This window comes from Ptiloglossa arizonensis, chromosome 2 (assembly GCF_051014685.1).
Source record: "Ptiloglossa arizonensis isolate GNS036 chromosome 2, iyPtiAriz1_principal, whole genome shotgun sequence".
Taxonomy (NCBI): domain Eukaryota; kingdom Metazoa; phylum Arthropoda; class Insecta; order Hymenoptera; family Colletidae; genus Ptiloglossa; species Ptiloglossa arizonensis.
This window is the reverse complement of record NC_135049.1, coordinates 7188398-7206562: the sequence shown is the minus strand read 5'-3', so window position 1 is coordinate 7206562 and position 18165 is coordinate 7188398. Positions and strand designations below refer to the sequence as shown.

Here is an 18165-nt window from a genome sequence, read left to right as displayed (position 1 = left end):
TGTTGCGACCAGACGAAATAACCATCGGCAATAATTAAACAAAACCGTGAGCGTGTATCGTACACAGTGCTGCTGCCATGCCGCAAGCGAAAGAAACGTCATCGATTTTCTACAATTCATAAATATAATCCGACGAGCCGTCGGGAAATTCGTCGGATTTCCAAGCACCGGTTGCACGAGCGGATTTAATTAATTATATCGAATATTCCATCGCGAAACGTTTAAACTCAAAAGCATTATTATTTAGGATGTTCACCACCGTGAATTTTTCTAAAATCTCCGTATAGTTAATATTCTTCGTAACCCTAGTAGACGTAATTTTAATATTCGCTGTAAATATTACTACACCGTGAAACTCTAACCAATCAAATTTTTATTATTAAGGTATAAAATGTTTATACGGTCTGGCTGTATTAAATGTTATTTATCACGTAATATGGAGCAGCTCAAGATGAATGAATTCGCGATACGCGCGAAAGAGTGTTGGTAAAATGATTCTTTTTGTGAAGCTGATTTATTATTCTATTATACACTTTTAACAAAGGTATTTTGGACAAAGAGATCGATACAAAAATCATTCTATAGCGCGAGTAACATCGATGCATTTAAAATGAAATACGTGTACTATATATGCGTTCATTACCGTTATTAGTATATCTGTGAAAATAGATCAAGTGAATTCGTACGATAAAAATTCTTTTTTAATATTTTACACGGAAAATTCTTCATTCTCTCGACGAATTATGGGAGTGTATTCGTACGATCTAAATGTAAACGAATTTTATACTATACTTGAATATTTGTGCAATTAATTGGGAGTAATAAAATTTCTGTCAGTTTGTACCATTCTAACGTCGCGTTTGGATAAAAAATTCGCTAAGAATACTCGCGCAGTTTTTAAAATAAATCGGTCGGCGTGTAGAAAAAAGACTGCTCTTGACGATGACGCGCTTTGTTTTAAACGAATAAAATAATTGGTTCTCGAAGTATAAGTTTCGATTAAAATGAAGAAAGAAACGGTTAGAAGCTTAATGATTCAGATGCAATCCTAGAAATGCGTTTTGCTTTTGTAGAGATAATGGAAACAGACACTGACGTAGGATCTGTTCCTGACAACCATAATAGTCGACGGATGCGAGCGAGTGGAAAACAGTAAAACGCTCAAAATTAGACTCTACTTTAAACAACAATATTTGGAGAACGAGAAGTCGTGAAACAAAAAGCACTTTAAATGAAAGCAATTTCCAATGGCTCGTGATAATGCTCGTATTAAAAACCTCTGGATATCACTGAACATTTTTAACAACTTTAATCAATGTGCATTTAAAGGTTTGCCGAATAAATTATTATGCCCGCTACGACAACAAATAAATAAAAACGAAAAGAACATTGTCTGAAACAAACAATGGAATTTGTACAATCTGCATTAAGTGCAGTTTTCTATTAAGTTTACTATCATTGAGCATGCGGTTTTTTCTAATTCTTATTTTTCTAATTTTCGTATTGACTTGAAGTTTAACATTGACTTTTTGCCTCATATTTTTGTACTCTTTCGTCCATGACGCGATTAAATGCATATTATAAAACTTACCAAACGTTATTTTTTATTTTGAATTATCTGATCATTAGATACCTTTTCCGTCAACTTGGAAGGACAATTGCTTAAATTGAATTTAAAGATACGATTTACTGTTTAATACGTGTACTTTTATATATAAATAATCGTTCGATAAAAATTACATACAATAGTACTCTTCAAGAAAGATTTCCAAACCAACCCTACCGTGATTTTTACTCCTTAAGCGTACAATAACATCAGATCGCTTTTTCGATCCGTGACAAAGTTCGAAAACTGGTAAACAAGAACCGAGAGATTTACATAAAACCAAGATTACATAAAACCGTTAATACCCCAGAATTTATCGAAATTAAATTTTGATAATAAATTACCAAACAAAATGAAATTAACCCTAAACCATCTCACCCAACTAAAATACTTAAAATTCTAGGTCTTATAATTATGATACATATATATATAATAAATAATAGTAACACATATTTATACCGATCAATATATATATATATATATATATATATATATATATATATATATATATATATATATATCACCCTCTATATACCCAACCCTGTAAATTAAAATCATCGACGAAATTAATAAAACTACTCCTAAATATATTAAACTTACAAAATCTAAATAAATTAAAAAATTTAATTTCATCCTGTTTAAATCTATTGATAGCGAGAGCTACAAAAAAAAAAAAAAAAAAACAAAACATTCGAGCAGAGTGAAAAGAATTATTCACGATTATAAAACTAAAGAGTCCCAGCCCGCGGCAAAGAATCTGTGAAATCGGTGTAGGGTTTTGTCACGTACGTGTCTCGTTAGTCTCACTGCTTCGATGTCCCCTTTTTCCTGTTTATTCGCCCGTTGGCGTTAACGTCCCCGCTCCTTTATTTTTCATTTCGCCGATTTATCGTTACGCCGGCGAAAATAAATTCTTTATTTGATCCGCGAGTGGCGTTCGCCGGGCGCAATATTGAATATTCGATGGAAGCTAAAACGCGTGATACTGCTTGCATTAGCAACCCCCTCTCCGCAACCCCCGGCGAAATCCACCCGCTTACGCGGCACTGGCTTCGATTCCATTCACATTTTCAGAGATTTTTCGCCTCGCTCCACGTCATGCATCTTTTATGAGATTCTGTTTATTTAACATTGGAATTACACGGCTTCGTGTCCAGCGATTTCTGCCGGCAAAGAGTATGGGCCCGTTGGTTGTGCATTTGTTACCATGTAGTGTCCAATCGTGGTGGCTTTTCGACGAATCAAGGTCTATTTAGGATGAACGAGTAAGTGCGTATTTATTTATTTCATTTATTCGACAATCTTATTTACCGTGTTAGGAAACTGAACAAAGTACGAGAGCGTTGCATTCGGTGCGAGTATTATGGACGGGGGAGGTTTAACAAATATGGTTGCTCTGCAACCTAACCCGACTTATTTTGGTGTCCCGTTTAAATCACAACGAAATATCTCGTAGACGACTAATTAAAAGAAAAGAAAGATGGAGTTAATTCTTTTTGATTTTCAAATGGCACTGTTAGTGTTTTTCTTTCTCGTTTTCATCACGTACCTATATTATTTAGCATATTTACTCCAACATTTGCAAAATTGTTACAGTATTAAATTAATTTGTGCAATACAGTGTAAGTTTTTGGTACAAGATCATCATAGATGTTCAAAACGAGAAAGTTTTGAAACACTTATTAATGTGTTTAATAAATGATTGAGGCACGGATAATAAAGTTTCTTTCCTGATACTTCAACAGGCAATTGCCTGTTATTAAGCTAATTTCATAAGAAATAAATTAGCGATGTTAGATCAGGTGATTTCGCTAGCTGGAAACTCGTATATATTTCTACTCGGACAAAAAACAGTTCTGTTCACAAATTTGTATCGGTGTGAATTGTTTTATTGTACGGATACACTTGACTATAGAGTTTTTCTTAATTTTTTTACCAACTTTCCTCCAAATTGACTGATCAATTTCGTCTACAATTACAATTACAGTTACGCTTATTGTGAATGTAGGTCTATCACTCTATCACATTTCATTGCAATCAGTGAGAGTCACTTCTAGGGTTCTTCTTGGAAGATAGAAGGTGAAGAATCCGTTAAAAAAAAAGTAGAACCATACTTTAAACAATTATCAACAATCTCCTAGTATAAATAATGGCTTAACACATAAATTTTTATGAAATATTCGGTTAAATCGAACAAAGGCTATTGAAGTAACTAAATCATTGTCTTTACTTTGAAGTAGTGATTACTGGATTTTTCACGGACCGTGCATGCCGTTTGACCCCCTTTTTTTAATTAATTTCTTTTGTTTGCTTCATTTATCTTATTTATTCAGACAAATACAGAAACACATATCTGTATTTATTTTCCGATTTTAATTTCTACTTGTTTTCTTATATTTATTTTCTCTGTTACTACACGAATGTATTTAACTATTAACACGTACAATATGCATTCTTGTTAACCATTTCGCCGGTTACAATTAATCCATACCTATAATACTTTTTTATTGAATGATTCACGCGTGGCTGGGTCCAAGTTGAAAATAGAAAACTCGCTACCTACCCCGGTTTAAAATGGTAGTTCCAATTTGGTCACGTGATTCAAACTTCTAACAAGCCATATCCTCTTCTTCGGTCAATAAACAGATTGGGATTTTGTGGTTGGGGTTTGTCGACGATGAAATTAATTTCGCTCCATTGCTCCAGTTTTCGCTCGATTGTTACGAGCTGGTCGGAAACCGAGAAGAGAAATTGCTTGAAACACTGATTCAAAAGTGTTCACGAACAGTGTAACAGTGGTTTTTTTCTCACTTAAATTCGGGAATTGTGATCTGTTAACTACACAAAAGCGTAGTGCGTATCTTCCAAAGGATTAATCAAAAATATAAAAACTTTCACGATAAGAAATCTCTTTCGTACAATTTAATCATTTGCGATACAGTAAACGATTGTCAGAAATGATATCAGAAGAACAAAGAAAATAGTAAAAAGGAAATCATGTTTAATTTCGCAATCGTTGTTATTTTAAATAATTACATCGATTCATACATGTGTTATTGTGTATTTCGATAATATGTAATTCGTTGAACAAATTTTGAAGAATCCACAAATTATAAATGAATATCTGCAGTATTTTTTCGTTGAAAGGTCCTATCTTAGAAAGACGAAAGCAAGATGAAATGATAGCAAATCAATGTAACTAAACGTACCAATGCTTCGTGTTCCTTGTGCTGTCCCTCGTTCGCTTTTAGTCCTTGTGATTCACTCTCGTTCTATTTCGCTTTCGCCTTCGCTGAAAGAAAACCTGAATCGTACCTCATCTACGTTATATTGGCACACGTTGATTCCCAGCTGCCTGCTTCCAACGATACTGTATTCGTAATAAACTTAATTATCTAAACATCGTTACGCGTCGTATGAAAGAATGAAAGACGGTTTGTTCGCGTTAATTTTTGTGAATCGATAGTCTTAACCCTTTGAACTCGAGGGGAGACCCTCGGCCACCACACAATTCACTGTACTTCTTCCAATTCGGGAAAATTTCGTTACTTGAAATTGAAAATTAGGTATTACACTCTTTTAAGATGTAAACATATGTACGTAAAGTATTGAAACAAAAATGTTCCATTGCGTATTAATTTTTCCGATTTAATAGATTTCATCGAGGCGCCAGTTTCAGGTAGCAAAAACCCTTTGAGTGCAAAGGGTTGATAACACGAAAATTAGAAATCGACGTGCAACCTGAAGGACGGAAACACTAATAGGTTGAAATTCAAAACGGATACAACGAGCCTCTACAAATCGATACGATTCTTTGAGTTACCATTCGGAGATTAATTATGGTTTAAGCTCGCTTCGTATATACCGTAAACGAACCGCTCAAACGTAACGGCCATCCCGGTGGCTGGGGCGCATTAACGGGATCCGTGAAATTAACCAGAAAATTAACAGCAACTACACCGCCAGGGTATATAACGAGCCGTATAAAGCGTCGCTGATAACAATAAAAATCGCTACCTTCCGCGAATATAAATGCTCATTATCGTTACGCTTAACGTCGTTCACGGGAATGGCCCGTTTTTAGGGTAGTTACGTCCGGATTCGAAGCTCTCGAAGGGTCGACGAGAAACGAGAAGTGCGCGCGAACGCATACCCCGATCATGCCAAGCACCGTACTTAACTGCTCTTTTTCTGCCCCACCCCTCCCATCGGTGGGGAAACGAGTAACAGAACGGATTTTCTCGTTATTACTCGTTGTTTACGCAAATATCGGCGGTATTTCGTCCGCGTGAGAAATTCCTGTATTCTTTTACATCAATTTTCCGCTTCTGCAATGTGGAAGCTCGCTGCTCGATCAAACTTCTCTTTACATCTCGCGATGATCGTCCACGTGGAAAAACTTCTCCCTCGCAGGGTTGATCCTTTGGTTTTTGGTCGTCGTTTGTTCATTTTTCTGACGCGTTTCGATGAAACTATGACGGTGTCCCAATCATCACTGGTCGATTTACTTTTTGAATAAAACTCGGACGGTTTGAATAATCTTGGTATATTTTTTTTCGTTTAAAAGTACAAACTTGGGAGTTAACAATGGAACAAGATATCTTCCAAATGGCTGTCTCGGTTTTTTTTCAGACCACTTTAAATTCTTCGAGATTTTTTTTCGATCCTATTTTAGATTCTCATTAAGAATTGATAGAGATTTTAATCTTTGTACAATTGTGATTAATCTTTCCAACTTGTTAATATATGAATCGTCAGCACGATGATGAAATAGAAATATAACAATTTTGTTATTAATTTTGGTAATGTTCGCAAACTTTTTTAAATTGTTGAGATTATTGTAAAGCATAACACACGTTGCACAATAATTTCGATTCGTTTTATGCAACGTGTGTTACGCATTATTAAAACTTGGACAAAGTGAACGAAATTTGTTTCGATTAAAGATCTAAATAACGAAGTTGTTGTTTTCTACTTTATCATCATGTTGATTCGTATATGTTAAAAATTCGAAAGGACTAACTGTATTTGTCGAGCTATCCTTTTCATCATTTCTGATGAGAATTCAAAATTGCATCGAAACATTAATTAGTTCATAAAGTTTAGTTTGGTGTTCATAAAAAATTTTAATTTTCCTGAAACCTGTATCATCACTGATACATAACAAAGCAATCAGCATTATTTTAACTTTAGATATATTAAATTTTAAAGAATCTGACTTATAGTTCACATCAAACTAATGCGAAGTTGTAAATTCAGCGTACGAGTTTCAGGAAATACAGGTACTCCGTTTTTGAAGTTGGATAATTGAATTAGATGAACGATGTTGGAACTTGTTTCGGTTTAATTGTTGGATCTACCACCGGGCGAAAATTAGGGAAAAGAGCTGAGAGTGAATTTTCATTCGCAAGAGAGCGGAAAAAGAAAAAGTTTAACAATTTTGTACAACTTCGTATCATAAATAAACTTGCGTTATTACATTTGAAACAAGACCTAGATATTATTCGAACGAAATTTATTAAACACTGTTATCGGTAAATAATCTTCTTTGATCGAATATCACTTTCGGATATTTAAACATTCCTTTATTTCGACAACTGAATAATTTCTTTTTGAATTATTTTGTCATTTCGTGCTTAAACAAGTAGCTCTTCGCTTTATTTTGTATTTGTATTAATAGCACACAGAATTATTTGGCAAATAGTTTGCAGTACTTTCGTGTTCTAAGTTCGATATTTCCGATTATTTTATTTAGAACAGATAATTCGAATAGAGAATTATTTTTAACTCGTCTGAAAAAATGAAGTTCAGTTTCTTTGAGTAATATTGCAATAAGAATCACGAAGTAATCCGTACGATCAGTTTGATGTATTAGTTTTTATTTTCCATTTAATATCACTTTATTTAATAATTCGTCGTATACAAAAACTTCCGAATACTGCACATTAATGTGATTAATGTAATTTGTGCAGAATAATTTTCCCATTATCGATCAACTCATCTGAACGTGAGACCCTAATTACTTTTAACGACACGTATAAATTCTCTCGCATCATTTTTGGAAATACGTTTACCTTCGAAGGATGATTAGAAAAGCATCGAGTAACTTAATTATACAGTAACGAAGTTTCGTACGAAATCAATTGATCAAGCACAGAGTAGTAAATGCGAGGATTGAAAAAGTTTAACAATTTTTTAATCACTTCGTAGATACAGCAGCAGCTCGACAAATCCAATTTCGATACTTGCATTCGACCCTTGTTTGTTGCATTATGTTGCCAGGTGGCAGAGATGATCGATCACCTCGATAGTTGCACCAAGTTTTCCTGTTTTCTTACAAGAATCAAGGTCCAAATGTATTTCACATGTTACTCGTAATTCAACTTCGGTGATTTTACGAGGATCGTGTTAGTTGCACTGTGTTGAAAAATGAAACGGATGTAAATCAAACGTCAGGTAACAGATCGAGGAAAATGGAGATAAATTACGTAAGTGAGAATCGCAGTGGTTATCTCGATAATCGCGCGAGTTTCGATACTTGCGCGAATTTCCTGCAATTATCGAAACCTTGCTGTACCTCGCACGTTATTCGTTTCACCGATGAATTAAAAAACAAAGACTAAAGTCTGCAACAGATCTCGTTGTATCCTCGTTGGAAAAAAAAAGAGAGGAATTATTAACAATTAAATCGAAATACGTTTTCTGTTGTCGCGTCGCTGGATGGATTCTCGCCGGGCCATTTTCCAAAAGTTCGACAACAGTTGGCATGATTTCCACCGTACTGCATGAAGAGAGCAATACAAGGGCAGGGGAACATGTTTTTGCGGAGCTATTGATATGCGTGCAATGTTTCGATTTTGCTATTTGAATTTTTGTCGGTCTCGTTTCCGGCCGTCTGCGTGCGCTCGATCGAAACTCGCGAGATCCTCGTTTCGTTGCTGTTGTTCACCAACGAGTTGCGACGAGTTCCGAATGATAATACGCGCGCGGGAATAGTCTCGACGGAAGAAAGCTGTCAGCTTTTTAGAAATAAATTGTACGCCCGGATTTACCGTGCAGCGAGCAATGCTCACCTGGCCAATTTTGATTTTTGCGCGAACAGTAACGTGCGATTACTATGGAATAACTTTGAAGCGTATCAAGGGAGAATCAGCTTCCAAATGGCCATACGTGTTTAAGATTTTGAAAGAATGATTAATAATAATGTGAAATACGTAAGCTAGAGGATGTGATGAACTCTGAGTCTTGTCTCATTTTATGTCAGATATCAATTACCTCAAATATCTTATAGTTGTTTTGAAACTTGTGACAGTTTTGGGGAGAGTTATGAAATGTTAAAAATAGTGCAAATGTGTATTTAGAACGTTTAGAAATAGAATTTACCGAGAAACGAGAAGATGGAATACTAATCATAAGTTAAACGACGCAAGGAACAAAAGTCACCTGCTCCACTTGAGCTCCACTTTTTAGATGGCTTGTATAATTATATTGTTTCTCTGTAATCAAAGCTATTATAGTTGAACCGACTGGTTGCTCTCGTATTTCCTTAGCCCCTTCATTGTACTGTACAATTTAAAACACGAGTTCCATACAATCGGGACATTTTTTACCCAAAGACCTTTATTGTATACGAAAGAACACATTAAGGACGTATTCAATTTTTTTTTCGAGGCAATTCTTTTTTTAGAAAATCGGCACGTTTTTTTTACTTTTCTAGTTTTAATTAAAGAAGGTTTCACGAATAAAAAGAGTATTACCAAAAGAACTGTATGGTAAAAACTTGGAACGCGTTCTTTTTAAGGGGGGTTATTATCACTCCGAGACGTCAAAAAATGGGTCAACTTTGCGAATTTTTTTTCCAAGTAGTTACCAAATAGAAAATGCAGTCTTTTTCGGAGTAATATGAATATAACTTTCAGCTTCGTTTTACAATTTTGCAAAAGTAAAATCTTACAAAATGGCGAAATTATTTGTTATTCCCAGAACTTCGTTTGGTGAAAGATTGTTTGTTGGCTGCCACAGTTCACAAGAACTGGACGGTTTGAAATAAAAAAATGTTGTCGACTCAGAAACTAGAGACTATTATCTAAAATGTAGCGTACGATTATTCGAAAATTTTAATCATTATAGAAATGGTCGAAGTTTGAAGAAATCACTTTCATACAAAAAAAAAAAAAAACGATTTTAACCGTTTATAAAAAATTTAATAATTAACGTATTTAAAAAATCGTACGCTACATTGTAGAATACTGTATGCAGAATATCTCTGTAAAATTTGAAGTAAATCGAATATATAGTTCCCAAGATTTTGAGAATAAAAGTAAGATGCAAATATGCAAAGAATCAATTATTGAATCATTTTTTAAATGCTTCCACTTTTAATTTTCGTTATTATTTTCTTTACTGGCTTAATTTCAAGTTTTGTATTCTTATCGCGTAATGGAAATTCAAGTTGTGAATAATCCAATTAAAAATCTTCTTCACCTTGAAAAATTGACATATAGTTAACGAGGTTCTACTGTACTTTACACACCGTGTATGTACGTATATGTGGGATTGTATTACGAATAACATGTGAAATCGCAAATTCTTGCAAGTATCGGGAAAACTGATCCAATAAGAATCTCACATAATTTCACTACCTTTAATCTACATCCATTTCATTTTTCAACACTGCAATTACGAAACTCGCGTGCAAATATCGTAATTTATCGACATTCTATTGTAATTCTACTCAATTATTTATAAACACAAATACTAACACGAACGTACTCATAATTATATTGCCCGGGATTTAATTAAGTGCCATTCAATTAAAGGAACAATCAACAAATCGTTTCGCTGTTCATGTACAAAATTACATAACAACTTAAATGTCTGCAAAAAATAAACAGATAATCAATACTTAATATCGGTGTCACATGCACGTTTATTGCATTAATTAATTATGTTCACGCTCGGTGCTCGTTCGTAAAGAGATTTAACTAATAACGCCCATGGCAAACGAATTTACTGGGTTGAAACAATGTCGTTAATTAATTACCTCAAATATCATATAGTTGGTTCGAAATTATGACAGTTTTCTCAAGAGTTATGAAATATTAAAAATAGTGTGAATACTATAATACTTTCAACGTTTAGAAATAGAATTTAACCATTCTGTTTGGAACGGTTAAATGATTCTGTAAGTTATTGAAAGTGTTGGGACTCTTGCGTATTCATTTGGGTGAGTGAGGAAGGCGGAAGTTGCAACCCTTAAGGCTGTGGAGATGCTTTCGAAAATCACTCATGGCGCCCATTTCGCTAGAAAACTGTACTGCAGAGGACTTTCTAAGCTCAAGAGGTTCAGCATGGCTTCAGAACACAGGACGAATTTATAAAAAAATGAACGACTGCCGAGATCCCTGGCCAGGCCCTCGCTGGTCAAACAATGAGACGCTGGGGTCAAATGCTGTACAGATGACCAGCCAGGACTTTGAACAGGACATTGGCTGGTCGCACGCAGGTGTCACGTAATAATTAAGGATTTGATCCAAAAACTGTTGATCTCCAACGGGAGATCGAACTCTCTATTATTTTCTTCTGTATTACACTTTAATTGCGGTACCGTCGGTCACAGATTGGTGCGGATCTAATCACGGGTCAAGACTAATCTGTCTCTTATGTGTCGGGTTTTTATATCTGTTCCTGTCCTGAGTACGTAAGGAGTGCGTCATTATGGGAACGGAAAGAGTCTCATGAGTTGTTATGGGCTTGTTGCCACTGGGGTTTCCAACGACACCAAGTACGCACGAAAGGGAAGTACGACTCCTTTACCTCGAAGCTGCGATCAGATACAGACAACAGTCTTCAAATTCGACGCCAAAAGGGCAAAATTGACTGAGGAGAACTCCCGACTCAACTGATCACCGTTATACTAGTACATCCAACTTTCGCTTTCTTATATCCATCATCTTATTTATAAATATTAATTTACTTAATACTTGAATCAGTAACTACAATTCAGTGTCTCGACCACCCCAAACGTCGACGGGGCATAAACAGAAAGAACGATCAATAATAGTGTAAAATATGAATTTTTAGAAGATATCAATTACTTCGTGGAGAACAGCATGTGCCTAAGAATAGACACATCTGTAACTATTGAATTTCTCGGAATCGATTGGACCTGCAAAATATGAAATAGATAATTATAACAAGACGTATCACTAACATCTTTCTTTACTCTCATCGCATTGAGCAAAGAATACCAAGTAGGGATCGATTTCTAAATTATGAACTCATTACTATTATAATTCAAAAATTTTGAATATTAGCTTAGCGCCTTTTGCCGTTCATTTGTTATCGGTAAAACTTTGAAACAGTATAAGAAATTCTTTTTCCACATATTGGACCTTTCGATTTACAATGCTTGGATAGTATACAAAATTATGTCCAAAAAGAATACAACATTTGCGAAATTTCATTTACGTCTTATTCGAGAAATTCTATTAAAATATCCAAATGAAAATATATGTAGGAATAAGTCTGGAGGCCAAACTGCATTCAAAGATAATCTCTTACGATTGGTTTCAAGAAATTCTCCATCCAAATATACCAATCCCATAGGAAAGCGGCAGAACGGTCGGCGGAGATGTGTGGTTTGCAGCAAACAAACCAACAAGCGAATTGAAACTGTTATTTCGATAATAAATAATAAAATTAATTATCATCAATATTAATGTTCGATCGGTGTGCCGGCCAGCTGCCTCAAGGAAATGACCACCAAAATCGGCTCTACACACCGTGTTAAAAACGACTCGTGTATCGTGTCTTCCAGTCACGCCGGCTGTCCAGAGCGCCATTCATTTCTGAACGCTCCACCGCGAAAAAATTAATCAAAATAAATGCCAATAAAAAAAAAAAAGAAAAAAGTGTATTCTCAAAGGGAAGAAAAAATTTTGATCGAAACGTTTAATAGTTACATTAATCCTAATACTTGTTCGGGCTACCAGTTTCTTATTATTATGTGATAAACCTAAAGTGTCCATTAAGTACAGTTTATTTTGGTATTTCAAGGGAGGATTCTCCCCCTTCAATTACTTTCCACAATCGCTGCTAAAAGGATATTCGAGTAGTTTCTAAAAGGGTCGGTGCAGCCTCGATTTCGCGAAAGCCCCCTGAAGCGACGAACGCACGGTTGAAATTCCGGTTTGCATCACGCAACATTCGCAGTCGTGTTCACCATTGAGCCGTGGGGCTAATAATCGCGCGAGATCTATACCGAACACTACCGTCATTGTCATACATTTTACTGGTAGAACGACCGAACGATACCATTAATAGTACGTGTGCCTATATTTGTGCTGGTCAGCAGTTTCGCGAACGTCTCCGTAAATTTTCATCGAAGTACTATTCGATTCCTTGTTAGGACAAAATTAATCGCGTGAAATTACACATCAACGATCACTGTCGAAAGAAGGTACAGTTTGGAATATTTTTGTAGGAAAAGTCATGATTAAATTATTAAGTAAGATTAAAGTACTGATTTTTGTTGCGAGTTCGAAGAAAAAGTATCAAGTTTTTATTAGGGATTTGACTATCCTTTTTAATTTTCTAAAAGAAACACAGCTCGGTGTGCCTAGCTGTTAATCCTTTACATTGTATTCGTTCATAATCAGAGAAATTCTGAATGAAAGTTTCAACTTCAGATATTTTAAAAAATACACGCTTTTTTCCAATTCACTTCTAGTAAACATATCGTGCACCAGGTAATTATTTGTTTGTTTTGAGATTCATACTGTTTTGCAGATAAGTTACAGTCCTTTGTTATTAGACAATAGTTTATATCAATTAATTATCATTTTTTTAAGTATTTCCCAATTGATACGTAAGAGTAATATTTTCACTGAGATGTTTATGTGTATGTGAAAAAAAGTTTGTTTAATTTGAAGATCGGTGGTCCAAACTTTTGAGCAAGAATGTATACATGTACTATATTTTCTCATTGCATTATCTTTTGCAGTCTTGAATGTATTAATTCTATTAGTCTAAAGATGTACTTCATTCATCAGATGTTTGACATTAAATAGTTTAGAAACATCGCAACCTTTGTAATCAAATATTTACTTTCGTTCACAAGTTATTTGAATAAAAATTGCACGATCGACTGTATGTATGTGAGACAATGTTTTTCGTATTGAAAAACGTCCGGTAATTGTCTCGTTTGCCAAGAATATCGATAAACAAATTAATATTTCCCAACGTTTCAATCCTCGACATAAACTCCTTTCGCAAAAGAATAGTTAAATTTGTAACTTGGCAATTGATCGATAAAGTTGTAATACATTTTCTAACCATTGTCAAAGGAACAACCATGAAACACGTATACATGTAATGTCACGTTACAAATATCAAATTGCTTATAACGGTTGCGTTAACACATCGATTAATTGCATCAATAGTGGGTAATAATTACGCTTTTGCAGGAAACAATATACGATTAACCGGTACGTCATACTGAAAATTAATTAAATGCAGCTGTTCATGTAATAAGCTATATGTTTATTCACATATATGTATATTTGATGCCTCGTACAATTGGGTTGTAGGATTTGTTAAATTTCTACAATAGTTCTATAATATTAATTACTACGCTGATTGTAATAGGAGAATCATTCGAGGAAGAATGTTTTACTATTAATAATAATTTATGAAGTAATAGAAACAATTCTGACGAATGTGTCGTTTATTTTGAATACTTATTTAGATAGAACTTTTGAATATGGAAATGAAAAGTTGTCTTACGTAGTAAAAAAGGAAAAAAGATTAATTAGTTTTATTTTATCTAACATTGAATCATATTCTTTTATAGATTATAATGTTCACATGTACAATTTTTAGCAAAAATACACTTTGTAGTTCTCTGATCGAGCAGCAACATTAAAAATTGGAACAATCGATGTATGTTGTATAAATTTCACTTTTCATCGAACCCTGTAAATAAAAATTTAGCAAGATTCAAGAAATTCTGGTCCGGCTCCTTCTTCCACCAAGTGTCCCCATGGATTCAGTTTTTTTCTTCGATAAATTTTTATATCGCAATTATTTATATTACTTTTTGGCGGTAGAATTTTCTTTACACAACAATTCTTTTGTAGTAGGAGCGTTTTCATGGTACTCCAATTCAAATTTGACAATATCATATTTTCTTTTTCTCTCTTGTTTTATAAAATTTGTCGGTGGAGTCAAAATTCTAACCGTTGAAAAATGTTAACATTCTAGCTGAATCAGTTTTCGAGATTGTTTAATCGCTAAAAAAACAGGATTAGAAGTAATTTTGATTTGTTTTCTCATTTTTCATTGCTCTCTTATTACACGAATATGACCATAATTATTTCACTGCTATATTAGCTAACATTTAAGAATCCATTGAGGTATATGCCGATTGTTTGAAACTTTTTAAAAGAGCGCTAGGTTGAAGTTGTACATTGATGTTTCTCAATCAACAAAATAAAATGGTGTTGTTTTTCTCTCTCTTCGAATCACTTGAGAAGAGATCTTAGGTTATTTATCCCTGTACGAGTCCCCAAATAACTGTTGTCGGTGGTTAGTTTCGTCTTATCGTCTTTTTACTCATACTGTCCGCGACACACTCTCAGGACATACCCTCGGCGTCATACTGTGTTATACTGTGTGTTACTGTCCATCCCTTAACGTTCTTCTCGCACTCTATATAGTCATGCCCATTCATTCTCTTTCGTTCCAATCCTCAGTCTCTCTCTTCAGACATTCAGTCACGTTCGGCCATCCTAATCGTTCGTCTTTTCCAAACATACCTCACTTTCTCCGAACCACAGGTACTCTCTTTCATCTCCATGCATCCTTACACCTGGTCGTCGTGCAGGACCTCCTGTAAAGGATACTCGTGCCTTCCAGGAAAGCTAGCGAACCGATAGGCGCCAAATATTTAGCTTAACTCAAGTTCGACCGCACGCGCAATCTTGTTTAGGCTTGCGCTCGAAGCAGGCCCAAATGGACGCGGAAAATCCGATACCACAATGGTAAATCAAGCCCGGAGTGCACTGTATCAAAAATGCGTTACTTAAATAAAGTTACAGCTTCATTTGGACAATTTGTTTAACGAACGAACCAATGTTTTCATTAGAATGTTCAATTCATTTTGAAAATGAAACGACTGCATGTAAACACAAGCCACCAACTGCAATCAAATTTAAATATGAAAAATGCTATAATAATTTAATTACGCAAGGGAACGCATCGAATCTACTCTATATCAATGTTTAGCAAATTCACGTGGGAAGAATGATGATTCTATTATATGTTTGTATAAGGGCTTCAAATTTGTTTTCTTTAATTTAAGGAAATAAATGACCGAGAAAAAACAAGACAATGTTGAAATCAGTATATTTATTTCAATCACACTTACGTATATAGGATCATTCATAACATTTCGAGTCACTAACAAAAACAACAATTTATGTATTATACCAAACTCAATTGAGTATTACACGAATCATTTGGAATAAATATTTTTATTTAATGATTGCCACAGTGATATTTATTTTTATAACTGAATAATTTAAGTAACAACTGTACATTATTCGTAATAAATTATTCGAAGAAAAATTTACATTTTATCTCGCTAAACTGTTAGATAAAATAAACTGCTGGACAATCGTATAACAAGGTGCAATAATTCAACATACATTTACCATAAAGCGTTATACACTGTACAATAATTTTGCAATTTATTAAAAAATACGATACTCCAGAGCCTAGACTTTAAAGAGAATATATAATTCTAATAATGGATGAATAATTATACAAACAATGATAACTATTCCGTTATCCATCTGAATTATATGAATTAATGTAACACTTTTATATCGTGCAAGAAATCTTCCTGTTTGTTTTTTACTACTACATTAAATTTGTATGAAAGTGGCTTTACGTATCAATTTTAACCGTACACTTTCTTTGTTACAGATATTTACACGTTTTGGTAAAGTCTTGAAGATTGTCACGTTCACGAAAAATAGTAAGTATATAATTCTAAGCAATGTTTAAAATATACTGTAACACAAACTTCCTGTAATTTCTTCTGCAAGTATTTTTATAAAAAATATTTCAATAGTTATCTAACAAGAGACTTATCAGTATTAATAGAGTTTCACTACTTTATCGTTCAAAATGTTCAAGCTGCTCTCCACCTACTTCTTTCAAATCAGATTGAAAGTGTTGTTCACCGTATAATTAAAAAAAATCATTAATAGATGAACTTAAAAAAACATTTATATCGATATCTTCAATATTTATTTAGAAAATGATGTGCAACTGTATTAGTGATAGATTCTGCATGTATACATACATATGTGTACCTATACATATTCTAAAAAATTCTTGAATTCTTATGTTCATCAATGAATTGTTATTTGTTCGATGGTGACAATTTGAGAGGAATGTTTCTTGTCTTCTGCTGAAGCTGTTAATGAGATAACCTGTATGGATATCATTCTTTTGAGTATTAAATTCCTTCTTGATTTTTCTTCTGCTAAAACTCCCTGTTAAGAGGGCAACAGCTACTGAGCCACCCTGTATAGATGCCACTCTCACGGGCAGACATGCCACGGCACTTTAGTACTTCAGTGTGCTTGAAGTGTATTCTGGCCCAGCGACGCCGACGCCGACGCCGACGCCGACGCCGTTGCGCGCACTTGGCGCCGTTAGTACTTTCGGTATTGCGCTCAAGTGTTCCAAAGGGTGTCTCGAAAGCACCTGTTTCCTGGCTCTGTTTTCGAATTGAGGTGCACGGAGACAGGAAAGAAGACGTTTGACGAGGACATTGGCTCTATTAGCGTTTGACATGTATTAAAAATGATCGGTTAAATTGGACGAATTGTCTTTACTCGATGAGTCAGATGTCTGAGCCATTCATAGTCTAGGTCCTTACAGTTGACACTCGAAGACACTTGTATTCTTAAAATTTAAGGATCCAAGGCCAATCCTTTTGGAAGAGTGTTGTGATGTTCCATCACATGGCACCTGGTGTCATCATATCGGCACATTGATAGGTATATCTCGTGATTATCATTGATGTAATCCGGTTTTTATCTTCAGTGAAATTGTTATAGACTTCGACAACAAAGGTAATCCAAGAGAGAATAATCTTACAACTGCTGGAGACTAAATTCTAAAGAGTTTTGCATATCACTCTGTAACTAGGATAACGATGAGAGACCTACTTATTCCGATTAATATAGTCCTCTCGTAGTGCTGTGTTAGGGTAGATCTCATTTTATAGTTCATGATCTCCGTACCAAAAGCACTCTTCGGTGCTACGGTATGGACTTCGCACACTCAATTGCATTGATTTAAGACACCATAATCAAACTATAAGTCATTTACAGATTTTTATTCGATCCAGTAATCATAAGGTGCAGAACAGTGTTAGCATGCTGTCAGATGGTTACATTGGGAATCTAATAATGCTCTGAGACTACACCTTCTCAATGTTTAGGTTACTCATGTTTGTGTCATGATTCAATGATGAACAATAT

The 18165-nt window shown here is 34.6% G+C and overlaps 1 protein-coding gene across 5 annotated transcripts in view; it reads left to right on the top strand.

The window, feature by feature from the left end:
• Window positions 1–18165, top strand: part of Heph (polypyrimidine tract-binding protein 1 heph) — a 739001-nt gene that overhangs the window by 681375 nt on the left and 39461 nt on the right. For all 5 annotated transcript variants that reach the window (XM_076327578.1, XM_076327577.1, XM_076327575.1 and 2 more), the window contains one exon: window positions 16595–16646. In XM_076327578.1, coding sequence (XP_076183693.1) covers window positions 16595–16646 — 52 coding nt within the window. The remainder of the gene's footprint in view (window positions 1–16594; window positions 16647–18165) is intronic.